This window comes from Brassica rapa, chromosome A05, assembly GCF_000309985.2.
Source record: "Brassica rapa cultivar Chiifu-401-42 chromosome A05, CAAS_Brap_v3.01, whole genome shotgun sequence".
Classification (NCBI taxonomy): domain Eukaryota; kingdom Viridiplantae; phylum Streptophyta; class Magnoliopsida; order Brassicales; family Brassicaceae; genus Brassica; species Brassica rapa.
The window spans coordinates 748,086-764,974 of NC_024799.2; the positions used below are offsets into that span (position 1 = coordinate 748,086).

Genomic DNA, 16,889 nt, shown 5'->3' on the forward strand with positions numbered 1-16,889 from the left:
ATTGAGCTTGCCTCACCCATTCATCTTTTGGTTAATGAAATTTATTTTAGTTGATTGTTTTTTTTTATAACATATCAAAAACTGGCCTGTTTGCTACGGCTGTTACAAAAAGAAATAAAAGCTTGAACTCCCATTCACGGGTCAACTTTTTGAATAAGAAACCATTATTATTACGAACGCACAAGACCAAAATAATACTATTACAACAATATGAAACTATGTGATGGATGTTTCTTTCCAAGTTCCAACATCAATCTTTTAACTTGTCTGCTTGTTGTTGTAGAATCTGAGAAAGAAAGCAACGCCGAGAATCAAGAGAGGAATCAAGTATACAAGCATCTTGTTTCCAGTTTCTTCTTTTGTGGTTTCAGCCGTAGATTCTTTCTCCCACGGCGGAATATACTTCGCCGTCACCGGAACCGTTGACTTGTCAACGTCACCGATACAATATTTCTTCATCGTTTCTTTTGCTTCATTGCTATGATTCACATCGTCGAAATCAGTCGACGCGTCCTTTCCTTTTTTAGTAAGTTGTCAATAAATTCACACAGTTACGTAAACCAAAAGAAATGGAAAAAACGGATTAAACCAATAATTATTTGTACGTACCGGTGACGGCGAGTAGAACATTGTCACCGCCAGGATGTTCGTCAATGAAACTGCTGATGTCATAGACCTGTGGATACACTTGTTTTAGATTCATACATAGTAGAAGACTAAGAAAAAAACAATGGATTCATGAAAAATAGACCTTTCCGTGGATGAGAATCCAACAATCATTCTTGCACTTATGTTTAGCCACATCATGAAACGAAATAAGATTCGCCATTTGATCACTCTGTTGCTCTTGCTTAGAAGTTAATTAACCTGAAATAGAGTTTCATTAGACTTCAAATATATAACACTGAAACAAAATCAAGAAAGCAATTGAAGGGAAGAGTTTCCACGATTACGAACCTATAGATGGAACAAAGCGCAACTTCTCGAGACCACACGCGGTCTGTTTATATTATAAGCTGTGAAAGAACTCTTGAATATTGTTATTTCTTGATTTTTGATTACATTACAATTACTAAATAGGTTAAGGCGTTGAAAGAAATGTAAAAAATGGTACCTACCATAATGAAACGTGAAGAATATGATGATTGTAATTAAATGGTAGCTGAGACGCGTCAAAGTGCTCAGCGACCTCAGGTTGGTGAAGTCCTTCACGTTTTTATATCACGTAACTAAATATACCGAAAGTCCACCATCATTATTTCGTTTTGTTTAAACTTAAGCCTCAAAGTTACTTTTCCTCACCAGGCCCAATAACGCAAAAGAGGTTTTCCTACTTTAGAAATAGTACTAGATTCTGACCTGCCCTTTCAAAAGGGCGGGTATATTTTTTGTTTAAAAAAAAAAGTTAATTTTTATATTTGTGTTTTTCTTTGTAATCATATTTATATTTTTCTATGTAGTCATATTTGTGTAAAATATTTTTTAAAATTATTAGTAAGAGGTTTTGTGAAAATCGGCACCTATAGAAGTAATCCTATGTTATCCCTTATCATAACATACTTACCCTATATTATGATTGAATAATGTCAATTACTTTATAGGATATATCATTTGTAACATTTAAATTTCAAAGTTTTGGAAAATGGTATTAGATTTGTTTACATATGATTTATTTTTCTGTACATGTGTTAAATATTTTTTTGGTAATGAAAATTTCTACATATGGAAGACGATATGTTTTGCTAAAACCCATATTTGAGTTAGCGGACTGGACCAGCTGGACTGTGATCCGCTCTTTTAAGCCGTTCAAGATTATGCTAAAACCATATTTAAATTAAACTGACAAATCTAGTCATAAATGGGTCAAACTCATTAAAATTGGTGATTCGATTCAATATCAAAACTCGGGTTCTCGAATTCAAGTTAAAAATAAATGAAACATGATTTAAAAAAAACATAAAATTTTATAGTGTTTTCTAATATCTATCTAAATAGATTAGTCTCATCATATTTTTATATTAATTTTTGAATTTCTCATTTTATTTTTAGATTCCAACAATAATATAAATTTTTATCAAAATAATTTTATGATTGCACTTATACATATATAGCTATTTAATTTAAAACTGAATTAAAATTTAAAACCCGCTTAACCGGTTTGACCATTGATCCATCTACAATGTAGAGTAAATGTCAGGAGACAGTTTTCAAAACATTGTAAAAAATATTAAATATGGTAACATACATTGTTTATAATTTTGTATAAAATATTTAAATCTAAAATTCCAAGATGCTATTTTGCTAAATTAATCTTTTTTTAAATAATAAATTCTATTTTAATTTAATAGGATAAGAAATGTTTTCATTTTTCGCTGATTTCTCTTGTTATTCCTGCAGGTTTCAGTCACAATATAACGAATCTAAAGTATACATGTGATTATAAGCTTAAAATCTACAAAAAAAAATTGAGTTCTTTCAGTTTTTTATTTATTTCTCAATTAACACCAAATCACCATGGTTGCTGACCACTCCATGATTTTCTGGCGACTAATCGGTTGTCGAGGCCGAGTTCTCGAACATGACTTTTTTATAAAACATCTGAAAAAGGGTAATAAATTTTTTTTTTTTGGTCGATTACTTCGACTTAGATGTTTACGATGAGTTACTGTAAAATGGGTTTTATCAACCCAGTTCGCTAAGCTGGGTTTATCAAATTAGATTACATTATAACCATGATTCTTCAGAAATTAGTATACCTCGTTTGTGTTGGTGGGATTATCATCATTTTCTGTTCACAACACTAACATTTGCTCAATAAGCGTTTAGTGTTAGGATGATGATGAGAAATCATGTGTAAAAAGGTTATCAATAAATAGAAGTGGTTACTGGACAGAGAAAAATAATTGCTCTTGAAGAATAAGATCGTGCTTTTTTCAAACAAAAAAATAAAAATAATAAGAGCGTGCATTAGTATTGAAAGATGCTAGATTCGTTTAATATTTAGATGAGTTATAATTTAAGTTGGACACAACATATATCAATGGGTCATGATCCTAATTTAATAGTATTGATTTGTTGGGCAAGTTGTTTATTTTTAGGAAGAAATATTCTATAATATGTAATTGGCAGAAGTCGATGATTAGCAATGACAATGAGATTTCATCAGTGAAAATAAATGCAAAATCTTTGGGATAGGTTCAATTTTTTTATTAATTTATGACATTTTAACAAATTACCTATAGACTGACTAAGCTATAACACAATGGAATAATACTTTGTTACAAAAAGAAACATAATGGAATAATACCTCAGACTGATACAGGACGAATTTGTTTTGTTACAGAGAAACTTGTAGAACGATGCATGAAGAATAAAAACACGTAGTCACATATAATAATAAAATAAAATATGCGGAAAACAGAAATAAACGGTAACAACTCCGTAGTGGTTTTGTGAAAGACAAACAATACTTCTTAACGATACGAACACTCTCAAAAAACAAAAGAAAATAGAAATCACATATAATATGAAAATCATACGTCCAGTAATTGCTCTCGTACGACGTCGTTCTGAGACTTCTAAGCCACGCAATCTGTTCAACAGCGCAGATGATTAAAAGAAAGATAACTATTGATCGCTAATTATGTAAATAATTCAAAAAGAGGAACCTGGAACATTAAGAAGATAAAGTGTCTCGAGAGCTTCACAATTCAGGGCTGGCTTGTATGGACCGTCCTTTTTAGACGCCTTACTCGCATCCATATCTGGATGGATCTTCTTCTTTAACATCCTCTTTATCATCTACAATCATAGATATAAATGATGTTGTAATTGTACACATCAACTGGATATATACACACCTATAGGTACACTTACGAAGCAACCAAGTGATACTAACAACAACAGACATGCAGATAAAAGATACTAAATAATAATAACAGACATGAAACATCAACTTGAGCTTGACGTGACGTGACGTCGTTTTGCTTGCATAATTCAGGCACATGTAATACATTTTTATATCATCATCAATGTTGTGGAATCAAAATAAAATATTTACCTGATGCACTTTCTTGATTGGACGCGAGTCATGCTCGTTCTTGATTGGACGCGAGTCTTCTGTATCTTTGGACTTAGTAATGATCATCTTCTTAGCAAACGATAACTTACTAGGCAGCTTTGACCCGTTTTGTTTATGATATTTAATCTCCTGGCCATCAACATCAAGATTACGGTTCTTTGGTTTCTTCTTGTCATGCTTCGTATCATCGTCTTTTACTCGGTCTTCCATGAAAAGCTCGGCTAGTGTTGTCCTCTTCTTCTCCGGCTCCACCTCGGTCTCCGCCGCGGCCGCGGCCACGACCACCGCCCTTTCAACCGTTTTGACCGACTCAAAGTGATTAATGCATAATGCCTATATAATACGATAGATCTCAAGGAAATCAATCTATCAGAAGATTGAGCTAATTAATTTTAGAATATCGTTTTTCATGAAAGAAGTATATGACCATCAATTATTTCATCAGTATTTGAGTTAAGATAAAAAAAAAATACCTATACAAAATGCGGTGATAAAATGTTTGAAGTTGTAAATTCATATTCAAAACAAAAGATGTTGTCAAAATATAGCTTATCATTATACGCACATACCTCTAAATCCTCATGATGATCATAAACCTTATTCTCGTTGGAGATAAGAGGGTCCGACTCTTGGTTGACGTTCTTGATGATGCTACCATCGATTACCACATAGTCCAAACCCACACTCTCGCGTTCATCACCATCATCTATTTCGGCTTCTTCTTGAAATTTCAAAGTGTCAAAACCAAATGTGCCGATGGTGAGAACTCCATCGAACCAGTTATCAAGAGCATCCACTAACCCAACCTGATCCATTATAGCTTTCGTGTTCTTCTCTATCTCACTTGTTCCTTCACCTCTCTTCTTTTTCTCGCTTTTCGCCACACCATCTATTTCTTTCACCACATGAAAATACATGTTTCTAAATACAGCTTGGACCAAAACTATGCTTTTTGTAACACGAGAGTATATATATGTTCCAAATAAAAACTAAATAATAAACAGGGAACCACATGATTGTATATAAAACTACTATTTAATTAAGCACGCGATACTTCTGATAAGCAAAATACTGATTTAGGAGAAGAAAAAAAATAAAACAAAAGAACTAACCTCTGATGACATTTTGGTGCAGCTTCTTCTGCACCCAGTTAAAGATCTTCGGAGAAAATCCAGAAAAACAGAGATATTATATACGCCGAGCTATAAAAAAGGAGCTAAAAATGCATACAAGTGAATGAATGACTAAAAACATTACGTACCGTCATAGTATTATATTTTCTTCGTGAAGAGTTTGAAGCAAACGAATAGTGTGAAATGAGAAATTTATTGGACACTCAAGGGGAGTGTTTAAGCTCCTGACACGTGTCAAGAAATGGACAGTGGGTGAGATAGGTCTGAGTTTTGGGAGACAATACCAATCAGTAGGTGCCACATGTAAGTGGTCTAGTGCTTATCTGGTCTCGATTATTAATAAATTACTTTTTGACCTGATAACTTATAGTATTATAATCATCTCCAGTTTTGCCTTCTTGGCCTTCCTTTGGTTCATTTCTTGTAATATTGTTGGTAGGCTTCTGTTGCTTTCAATGCTTTATCGTTTTTATTTGACACTGAAGGAACAATTCGTTGCACAAAAGCGATAGTTTTGGTTTCAATCAATTTTCGTCACAGTTTAGATATCCTATTTCAATAATTCTCATTTCAACAATTTTGTACCACCACAAGTTGTAGGCTGCAACTAGAATGCATTTTTTTGGAATTAAAACTTTCTAAATGTTTAGTTCATTTTTATTCTAAAAAAAAATTTACTAGTTACAATTAAAAACTGGAATATATATTCTATTTCATTTCATAACATTCCATACTATTCAAAAAAAAAAATTAACTATCATTTAAAAAATCATTCCAAATCAAAAACGTTTTGGAATAAATGAAATGTTGATTTCATTCCATTAAATTTCAGAAATAATAATTTCTATCATGCCATATATTTCTTTGATTTGTTACCGGTTACAACCATAGACTAGGTGATGTCGTGCAGTGGAACGAATGTTTTACGTTGTGTCACTGATACCATCAAAAGTTTGTTCGAGGCCAAGAGAAATATTAGGATCCAAGATCCAAACTACTCCTACATAACCCAAAAAAAAAATTCATTTTAGCAACGGTGGATCCAACCTAGTCGAATCAATGTAGTTAACTTCTTCTCCAGTCTCCATTACCATTTTGTGATGGATTTTGGTACAAACCCCACAAAAGAAACTACGATTTTACTGTTAATCCAGCTTCTCCCCATTTCGTCGGTGTTTAATGGTTTGATAAAGAAACTATAGTATCATCACTATTAGTATTAGGTAATCGCAAGGTCGTTGGATACCTATTAAATCATCAAATCATGCACATGCAAAGTATCCCCGAGCTTTTAAAGTATAACACAATAACCCCACACACACTTCACCCTCCTTTCTCCTTGTCACTTGCATCTTGTTCCTAAGCTTTTGTTGTCTTTTGCCTAATAATATGATCACTTTAGTTCTCTTACACAACTTTTCGAAAGCATTGTGGTAGTGTTTATGTACACCAAAAGGTAGTGCTATTTTTTAAAATAATAAATATATAGAAGTTTTAAATACTAAAATATCCAATAAAATACTTATATAAACGTCTACATATAATATACAGTCTTCATTTAGTAGGAAAACTATTTTCATCAACCTGTTAGACGACTTACTGTCTCTAAAAACAACTAATACTATTCATATAATAGGACATTGAGATGAGACGTTATATCATGCATTTTTCTTTCCCTTGTTTACTCAACAGTATGTATAATCAAACAGATATCATTAAGTGGATGAAGTATACGAATACGTTGGGATATTTATAGGATATTTTGTAGGATATTTATGTAAATAAAAGGGTGCCTGCGGATTTATCGAAGCATGAGCTGCGCTTTACGGTTTATGACTCGTAACGGACACACGAAACTAGACATTAGAAAATTTAGCAGAAGTTAATTGAACTGATTTGAAGGTCATTTGATTAGTAACATGATTAGTTCCATGTTTCTTTCACGTAAGTTTGTCGATGGTGTCTGGTGACCATATCCTTTTGGAATATATTATCCAAATCGTTACCCCTATCTATCAAGATACAAATTGTATACATAGGCCCAAAAGTCAAAACCTCAAGTGCAAGATAGGCCTGTCCAGTATAAATTGGGCCTTAAGAATCATAAGGGCCCATGCAGTGAATATGAAACAATTTCATGATTTTTATCTTAATAAAATCGATATCTCATTGATCATGTCAGAGGGAACCGTTTACAAGTAAAAAAGAAAAACGTTTCAATAAAACGAATCAAAGCCTCCATATAAGTAAGTGGGGTTTCCAAAAGCTTAGAGAAGAATCAGAAACCACTAACCCCACTTATATTTTCTTATTCTTTATTTTTATTTAATCAAATTGAATTTTATTACAATGTAAACACAAAACCTTGAGCATTTTTTTTTCCGGAGATATCTTTTAGTTTATTAGTTGGTGTATCCACCCCCATTTTTACCGTACGTGTAGTCCTTGACGTGGAAACCATTGTCGGAGCCAGGTTTCCTAGAGATTTTAAGATGAACGCCAGGATCGTGATGAGTCGCCGTCGAGTTGTAAACGATAGAGTTGTTAATCATCTGGACGTTACTGTTTATAAATGCTCTCATCGGGAGATTACTATTATTAGCCTTATGGTTCTTCGTCGCTTTCTTCTTCCCTTCCCCTTCATCACTGCTGCTGCTGCTACTCTGAACTCGCCGTCCCTTCTCTCCCGTGCCGTGAAAACCCCTAGAGGAATGTCGTCCCGCTCCTCCGGTTTTGTTGCCTGAAGGAGAACGTAGGATCTCCATTACAGCACCTTTATTTTCACCTGCAATGGTGATGACTCGAGAGCGCATTATGTTTTCGGATTCGGAATAAGATGGCTGACGTGGAGTCTTCTTGGTGTTGTTGCCTTGATGATTATGGTTAGGGTTATGGTTATGGTGGTTTGGTTCTTGGAGTTGGTTTGTTTTCTCGGCTGTGACAATGTTTTTCTGAGTTGTTTCACGTTCGGAATGTAACTGAGGAGGTGGGAGAGTGTAAGGAGAGAGTGCTCTCGGTGATGGCGCTTTTCGAGAAGTCTCTGATTCAGGTTTTACTACTGACCGAGTCGAATGAGCTGGACTCGGTGGTGAAGTTGGCTTTCGCGGTGGTAAAGCTTCTTGAACCTCCTTGAGAGTTGGTGGCGGCGGCGTGTATGACCACCTAGGCGGTGGTGGTGGCGGCGATGGAGACGCAGCCTTTGGTGGGGTCGGTGGTGACATGTGGCGGCTCGGCGGTGAATGATATGGAGAGCGCTCTTGAGGAGGTGGAGGTGTTCGCTGACGTGGAAGGGAAGTTCGCTGACGTGGAGGTGTTCGCTGACGTGGAGGTGAAGGAGGTGTTTGCTGACGTGGAGGTGAAGGAGGTGTTTGCTGACGTGGAGGGGGAGGACGCTGACGTGGAGGAGAAGGAGGTTGTTGCTGACGTGGAGGTGACGGTTGTCTTGCCGGCGTTCTGACTACGACCGGACGGCGAGTGGTTTGTCGGGGTTGAGGAGGTGGAGGTGGGTCGCTTGAGGCTTGTGATGTAGGCCTAGCGATGCTAGAGAGACGGAACCATGGACGAACGTTAGACATTATCTTATAAATTTTGAAATGGAAGATGTTATTAGAGTGAAAACACGATGGAACGATTCATATTATGTAACCAGAAACTTATATATATATATACAAGTTTGTTGAAGAAAAAGGAAACACGAGAAACATGAAAAGAAAAAAAGCAAATGGAGAAGAAAGGTATCAGATCCATGCAATAAGATTTCCAGCTTGCAAAAACCACATTTTTACGACTAGTATCAATCGTTAAGTTTCATTATCAAGCTTTTCCTATAAATTGTTTTTTCACCGTTAATAAGTTTTTAATTTAGATTCTATCTTCTTTCCTATGTCCGGAAAAAAATATGGTCTGCATGTAGTCGCCGACACAAAAGACGACTAAATCTGCATGCAGAACAAAATCTTTACAATATATAGTACCTTTGCACATGAAAAAACAATGCATATGTTTAAACCATAAAGTTTTTTTAGAACCATGGACTTTAATTAACACTTGAGGAGAGTCGTGCTTCTCCACGTGTGAGACACGTTTATTCCCATAATCTCCTCTTTTTCGATTTGACGGCTAATTAATCATGTTAAATGTACCAACCCTTGTATACCTTTTATACGAACGGTGGAATATTATTTTATTTATGTTCATTTTTGGGCAATCCCTTATATATTAAAAGAGATGCATTGTATTTAATGCTTTCACACTACATTTGCTACGTGTCGCTTAAATAAACCTTCTCACAATTTATTTCCTTATTTACTTCAATTATAAAACAGACGAGATATGTTAAAACTAGAAAGATTAGTATCGCGTGAGACAAGTTGGGAGGCAAGTGAATTGGCTTGAGGGTCGATGTCAAAGTTCTCGAACGTCGTATTTGGGAGGTGGGACATATCTAAGATGATGGATGTGAAGGGCAACACACCGGAGGCCACAAACACGATCTTGGTTGGGACATGGCTCGTGTGTAGCATGAGGAGATCAAACTCGACCTTGCTCAGTTTGAGGTAGTTAGTGTAGTAAGGGCAGAGATCTAAATGGTGAAGTGGGTTTTCTTCGAGAGATCCGAAGACCGTAGAGTAGTGTTGCTCTGAATACCCTATATCTTCACTACGTAGGTTGATGAGATTGGTTCTGATGTTTTGGACTTTTGGGCACAACTTTTCAACTTCGATATTTGTGTCCGTAGGCAAGCACGTGGACATGAGCTGTTGGAACAAATTGTCGATATAAGTGGAAGGTTTAAGGCTCTTGAGATTGGAGATTTTGTTAGACAAGTCGAGAATTTGCATCTCGAAATGAGCCTTTTGGCAAGCCATGCCAAGACTAAAATGAGATTTGGGATTGGTCTCAATACTCTTAATGGTGATCACAATAATATACTTTCATCTTACGTGTTTCCATGTTGTGTGGATGACAAAAAAACAGTTATATGCTCCAAAATTTATATGTATGAAGAAAACGTTTACAACCGGAATAGCGTTTTTTTTCATGATCTTTAATTGGAGTATTACTGTTTCGTCTTTTCCATTTAATAGTTAATAATTTTTAACAGCTTTGAGACATTACCTAACACATTTTTTAATTATATGTTAACGCAACACCAAAGAAACTGTCAACTTTTGAGAGAGTTGCAAAAACGCTACACCTAAGAAACACACGAGATACGTTCATCCCACTCAAGTTTTTTTTTTGGTATAATAAAGAAACACTCTATTCTTGAGTGTTAAACCGAAACAGGGATGTACACGCTAAGCTCTGGTATGGTTTAATGCTTAGCGTTTCATTCGGTATAATAAAAACGTTTTCAAAATTAAAATTAATCCCTATTATTATGGTTAACACTATTAAACCAAAATTTAAAATTAGTTTGTTATTATATCAGAAACAGTTAATCTTTGTTTTGAAATGGATTATGCTACATTGACTGATTGGCAAGGTTGATTAATGATAGAGGATTTGTATATATTTCGAAACTTTGGTTTATGGCAATATATACATCGTATTATATTGAGCAAGGCACAAATATATGACATTAATTTATTTTTTTCGGCGATCAACGTGACTTACATTAGGTTTTTATAAACCTATATATGACACGTGTCTCCCATCTTTCTTACTCATAACCTATACACAAAACTTGAGCATTCTTCACTCATTCTTCTATAATGGTTGAGATAACTGATGTATCAGATTTGAAACCGTACAAGTCTATGTGGAAGATTAGCGAAAGTAAAAAAACCTCTGGTGATCATAAACATGAAAATGTATTTTTAGTTATAAGATTTTTTCTACAACATCCTTCATGATAATCTCTTGCACTTTTGTGATGGCTCCAATCCTATTTTTTTGTCTGAAAAATAAGTTCAAATTGAATAGACACCCTATGATAATGATTCATATATCTCAACCTCTACATATAAGTTGTGGCCAATGAAAAGTCCAAAAAATCCAACCTATAACCAAATTGATATCCACATTAAACAAACTTAATATCTTTTTATCTTATAAATAACGAAATTAATAATCTCATTCCGCGCAAGGCGCGGGTTATCACCTAGTTAGCTTTATTCAGGGATTAATAAGATGCATGGAAAGGGAAACTTCAAGAACCAAACATCGAATACTGATAACCAGTAAGAAAGTATGTTTGTGCTAAGCATCTTCGTCAGCTTTTCTTTTCATATTCATAAAGCCTAAATTCAAAATGTATTGGTCACTACTCTAAGCCACTAATTCTTTCCTTTAAAACTTTTTTTATATGATACAGTGTCTCGAAGTGTATTATACGTTATGCTTATTGGATATCAGAAGACCTATCTCAAGTATACCATCACAAATTTAAGTCCAATTTGCATTTTATAAAATTATTACTATATGTGTACATCAAAAACAAGTTTTACACATTTCAGCTGAAGTTTTATGCTTACTAAGAGAGAATTTTATTATGACTCCTAACGATTAAAATAGATAAGTATGATACACAATGTTTACCCCATGTTTATAGTCTAATTAAATTAGATGTATGTCAATGTGTTATTGAAAGGGTCAACAAAACCAGGGATATAAATTTAGTTAGCAAATTAATCTGAAGTTTAATATATCGTGACATAAGGAACGATGAGTAGTTAACAAGTGATAATCAGTGGAACCTCTAATATTGGCCACGATACCAAACTTTGTTTATGCACGGAGCAAAGTGTAGCAAACATCACATTTACTGAATAAACATGATACAAATGTCTTTTACAATTAGGAGAAACGTTGGGCTTTTGATGCCATATACTATATAGGCAAACTTGGTGTTTTAGAAAAAGGCATTTAGTTCGGTAACTTGCGTAAAGGCCCATTATATTCATTCTCCTATAAACAACAAAAAATGTTTTTTTTTTTACGTAGTCGACTTCAGAAAAAACGCATTATAAAATGGACTGGCTACTACATTACCTCATTCAAATTTGAAATACTTTCCGACTAATATCAGACTAATATCAGGGTATTTAAGTCGATGTCATAGAAATGCGGTTACAATTCCACGTAGAAACACGTTTTCTTTGTAAGAATTTAGTTATGTTAATTTTGCTTCGAATGGTCAAAATTCCCAAACACATGGAACGGTTTAGTCGGATTAAATGTGAATAAACACGTTGTTGTTATAACTCTAAGTCTGTATTATAATATCTTGAGCATATATTAGTTTCTTTCTTTCTTTCAAGTCAAAGCACATGCAAAATATGCTAAAATTAAAAGAAATGAACCCAAATGCGTTTTTGTGTGTGAAAGTTTTATAAATAAGATCCTCTATATTTTAATTGTATCATTTTTTTGGGGTCAAATTGTATCATTTAAAATGTGATTATGGTTTAATTTAGTTTGGTTTAGATCGGATAAACCAGATTGGTAAGTTCTATTTTAAAATGTGTGTAAAGAGGAATTCGAAGAAATAGTATAGAAGAATCATGATGAATGCACACACCGATGACATTGAATTGGTACAACTTTACAGACAATCCATTAGTGCAGAACATGTAAAGCAAAAGCTGAAAACTGATAAAAATATCGAAAGCAGCATTTACAAGAAGAAAGGAAAGAGACGTCTTATTTCCATTGAATGTAATAATCACTATTAATATTGGACCACACCGTGTATGGGTTGTGTATGACTTTAGAATTTGAAATTTCCCATGCTGAAACATTCAAAATATTTTTTGAGTTTTGAGTCCGACTATATACTTCTCCAGCTGTATACAAAAAAGGGGAAAGTGAAAATAGAGAAAAATCATGCATGGATTATTGTAATTTATGGTTTAAACTGAAATCTTAAGGGCAATTAATGAAAATTTGGTTAAATTACAAGAAACGTACAAAGAAATCTGTTTTGGACAGGAGTCTTCTTGTTCCGTGAACCATACGTCTTAATCGAGAATTTGCCTCTATCTTTTGAAAGTAACGTTCAGAGCACGACTAAGATAACAGGAGTCAAGACAACCATATATAAACAGTATAATCAAACTAAGTCAAGGTTTAAGAGCGTTAGATTATGGTAACAAGTAACAACAGAGATTGATAGATTAAGGAGAATAAGAGCCTACATGATATGTTACCTTGCCGTAATAAATTGAAATGCTGATTCCGTGTACCAACCTAACACCATACACATGCAATATTAAAAAGGCCACATGGTGTCTTGAAATTGTAAACTAAATAATTATGAAAGCTGCGATGTTGTCCTAGTACGACCCCGCCCCCCCTCCCCTTGTGAAAGAAGGTGTTTTGGACTTTTGGTCAGCTAACTCCTTTGTATTTGGCTTTTATGGGTGCAAGTATGCAATAACCAAGTTATATTATTACTCCATATTAAAACTGTAGAAAATTAGGCCGTGGATTTCATGTTACTTGTTTTTTACAAGATAACTCTTTTTAATTAACAACATGTGATTTAGCTACTCTCGTTGGTCAACACTAACAATTACACGATTTTCGCGCTATATCCAACTTTGAGCACAATAAGAAATGCATAATCTAGAACACACAACCTCTTCCCTCTTTTCCAGCTAATCAAAATTTAACCACCCGAACTAGAACGTTGCAGACAAATTAGGTTAAGAAAATGTATAACGGCGTAAAGGGTCCACTAGATGAATATTCTAGTGCTAGAATGATATATATGCGGCTAGCTATTTCGGAGGAATACTGAATATGTTGTGTATATAAAATGATAAAATGTTTTTATGTATTCATGGGATATATTAGTTGGTAGTGGAAACTAAGCTTTTGTGCATAATCATGAATCATGAACTATACAAATGCCGCCTTCTGAAAAAAAAAAAAAGTATCGCGTCCAATAATCCATATTTTAATAATCTGACTAATACTTTTATATTAAACATTTACGAGGTAGTTAAAATGTTATCAACTAAAACCTTTCAAAACTCCAAGGGGTTATGCGGCTTGTTAAATTTATAAACTAAAGTTACTTAATTTCTCTTTGCGCCGACCTCAGATTTTCTGACAAATAAAAATGAAAATGACAGCCAAAATTTAGCTTGTTTCTTAAGTGAATTAGCTATGAACTTCTGTCCTTCAAACCGATTGTAATTATTTTATGTAGAATATTCGAGTAATGAAAAAATTAATCATAGCCAAAAGGAACAAAACTAGTTGACTTTACAAGTATATTTTGTCATGATAATTGTGATTTGTGAAAACTAGTTTACAACGAAGAATACTTCAGTCGCCCTATCAAATATCACTAGTACTACTACATATGTATTACATGAAGACCATAATATTTGTAGTGTCATCAACTTTACAAATTGTTTTTATTGCAAAACTGCTAGAATCACAATGATACCAATCAAAAGAATAGTAATATTAATGAAAAATCACAAGGATATTTTAAATTCGATTCAAAAATCTGAAATTTAATTTTTTTTAACATTTTTAGAGTTGCTAAAAAACAATTCTACTTCTTTTTTTCTTTACTCATGAACTTGAAAAAAAAATTCCTTGCTTTGTCAAACGAGTGTATATATTTTAAAAATCTAACAATGTAAGTCAACCAAATTCTTAATACACTAAATTTGTATCGTTTAATTAGTTTCAAAATTTTGATTAAAGGATTCATGAACATACACAAAATACCAAAGCTCTCAGTAGATTAACTAAATACAAAATCTCGTTTTCCTGTGTATCTGTAAATATAAGTTGTTGACTCTTTCAAAAAAAAAAAAAACCAGTATTATCAATTGATTGCTCAGTCTTCGTCACGTTTTCTTTGTATATTTATACACAATACCTACTAGTCCTTCTTTACGTCTCTCTTTCTCAGAGTTTTCTTATGATTCTTCCACGCCTCTAAATATCCCGTCAAAATACTCCGTCTCTGTTTTCTATTCGCAATTCTCAGACCATGACTTTAATCTCTATATTCTCTAATCCGAGTAAGTATCCTTCATCGTTAGGAATATATATATCCTTCTAAAAGTGAGAGAGTTCTTTGAAACAGAGTTCTTTGTTTCGATGGGGAGGATTCTATGGCTACTTGGGGCGGGGATCGTTCTGTTCTTGGTTAGGATCGTGTTATTCAAAACCGGTTTGATTCACATGGTTAAGAAATGGAGGAGGACGATCGTCGATCTCTTTCACGTTTACCAGCACTACAAGGTCCCTGAATTCAACGAAGTTCAAGAGAATCATCTCTACAGGAAAGTGTACACGTATCTGAACTCGTTAAGCTCCATCGAGGATTCCGATTTCACCAACCTCTTCACCGGGAAAAAGTCAAACGAGATCGTCCTCCGCTTGGATCGAAACCAGGTCGTTGGAGACGAGTTCCTCGGCGCTAGAGTTTGTTGGACCAACGGAGAAGACGAAAACGGCGCCAAGAGTTTCGTTTTGAAGATACGTATAGCCGATAAACGGAGGATCCTCGGTCCTTATCTTCAGCATATACACACAGTGGCCGACGAGCTTGAACAGAGAAACACGGAGCTGAAGAAGCTTTTCATCAACGTAAAAAATAAACGGTGGAGATCGATTCCGTTTAATCATCCTTGCACGTTCGATAACATCGCAATGGAAACGGATCTGAAGAACAAAGTCAAATCCGATCTCGAATCGTTCCTCAAAGGGAAACAGTATTACAACCGTCTCGGCCGCGTTTGGAAACGGAGTTACCTCTTGTACGGACCTTCCGGCACCGGAAAATCGAGCTTCGTCGCGGCGATGGCGAATTTTCTTGACTACGATGTTTACGATGTAGATCTCTCAAAGGTAGCTGACGACTCGGATCTCAAGATGCTTCTGTTACAGACGAGGGGCAAGTCAGTGATCGTGATCGAGGATCTCGATCGGTTAGCGAAATCGACGGCTGTGAGCGTTTCGGGGATTTTGAATTTCACCGATAGTATTCTCACCTCTTGCGCTGCGGATGAACGGATCATGGTGTTCACGATGACGGGGAAAGAAAATATCGACCCGGCTATGCTCCGACCGGGTCGGGTCGACGTTCACATCCACTTTCCGTTATGCGACTTCACGGCGTTTAAAACGTTGGCCAACAGCTACTTGGGCGTGAAGGAGCACAAACTTTTCCCTCAGGTGGAAGGGATTTTTCAAAACGGCGCGTCTCTGAGCCCCGCCGAGATCGGGGAGCTGATGATCGCGAATCGCAGCTCCCCGACTCGTGCGCTCAAGTACGTTATCAATGCTCTGCAGAGGGACGGAAATGTGCGGCGTTCGTTTCTCGAAAACGGCTCGAGGAGATCGGAGGATGCTTCCAGCGAGATGAGCGGTCCTCTTTGCGGCGGCGGAGGCGGAGGAGGAGGAGGAAGCTCGCCGGGGGTGAAGGAGTTCAGGAAGCTGTATGGGTTGTTGAGAATCAAAAGCAGTAGAAAGTCTGAGTCGTACGATGCGGCTAGGGATTAAAGTTTCGAAAAGTCAACGGCCACGTGGATTAATGTTATTGGCTGTGATAGAGAATGTTCCTATGTTTTTTTTTTTCCCTCCTTTTTTTCTAGTTAATGTACAAAAAAATTCGCAAGACAATACGAAGAGAAAGCCCAAACTCAACATGTTGGGCCAGTTACAAAAAGCCTAATTCAATATTCATCAAAATTACCCAA

General features: G+C 35.2%; 5 protein-coding genes across 6 annotated transcripts; 1 reads left to right on the plus strand and 4 right to left on the minus strand.

The window, feature by feature from the left end:
• Positions 1–50: 50 nt before the first annotated feature.
• On the minus strand, positions 51–1,182 carry LOC103866445 (cytochrome B5). Its single transcript, XM_009144370.3, has 5 exons — positions 1,119–1,182; positions 958–1,016; positions 752–867; positions 610–676; positions 51–518 (listed from the first exon to the last, which is right to left on the minus strand). Exons 3-5 carry the CDS (start codon positions 827–829, stop codon positions 259–261), a joined length of 405 nt encoding a protein of 134 aa, XP_009142618.1. The 5' UTR covers positions 830–867; positions 958–1,016; positions 1,119–1,182; the 3' UTR covers positions 51–258.
• Positions 1,183–3,271: 2,089 nt separating this feature from the next.
• LOC103866447 lies at positions 3,272–5,555 on the minus strand. 2 transcript variants are annotated; one of them, XM_009144371.2, is made up of 6 exons: positions 5,343–5,555; positions 5,194–5,239; positions 4,651–4,976; positions 4,061–4,414; positions 3,669–3,801; positions 3,272–3,592 (listed from the first exon to the last, which is right to left on the minus strand). In XM_009144371.2, exons 1-6 carry the CDS (start codon positions 5,346–5,348, stop codon positions 3,579–3,581), a joined length of 879 nt encoding a protein of 292 aa, XP_009142619.1. In that variant the 5' UTR covers positions 5,349–5,555; the 3' UTR covers positions 3,272–3,578. The 2 variants fall into 2 exon arrangements, with proteins under 2 accessions (XP_009142619.1, XP_009142620.1); XM_009144372.3 differs by having other exon boundaries at positions 4,651–4,970; positions 5,343–5,553.
• A 1,800-nt stretch (positions 5,556–7,355) lies between these two features.
• Positions 7,356–8,840, minus strand: LOC103866448 (serine/arginine repetitive matrix protein 1). The gene has a single exon (XM_033292537.1). The coding sequence runs from the start codon at positions 8,787–8,789 to the stop codon at positions 7,617–7,619; it is 1,173 nt and encodes a 390-aa protein (XP_033148428.1). The 5' UTR covers positions 8,790–8,840; the 3' UTR covers positions 7,356–7,616.
• Positions 8,841–9,476: 636 nt separating this feature from the next.
• On the minus strand, positions 9,477–14,712 carry LOC103867728 (nicotianamine synthase 1-like). Its single transcript, XM_033292554.1, has one exon. The coding sequence runs from the start codon at positions 10,080–10,082 to the stop codon at positions 9,525–9,527; it is 558 nt and encodes a 185-aa protein (XP_033148445.1). The 5' UTR covers positions 10,083–14,712; the 3' UTR covers positions 9,477–9,524.
• A 373-nt stretch (positions 14,713–15,085) lies between these two features.
• On the plus strand, positions 15,086–16,836 carry LOC103866449 (AAA-ATPase At2g46620). The gene has a single exon (XM_009144374.3). It carries the CDS (start codon positions 15,286–15,288, stop codon positions 16,690–16,692), a length of 1,407 nt encoding a protein of 468 aa, XP_009142622.1. The 5' UTR covers positions 15,086–15,285; the 3' UTR covers positions 16,693–16,836.
• Positions 16,837–16,889: the final 53 nt, after the last annotated feature.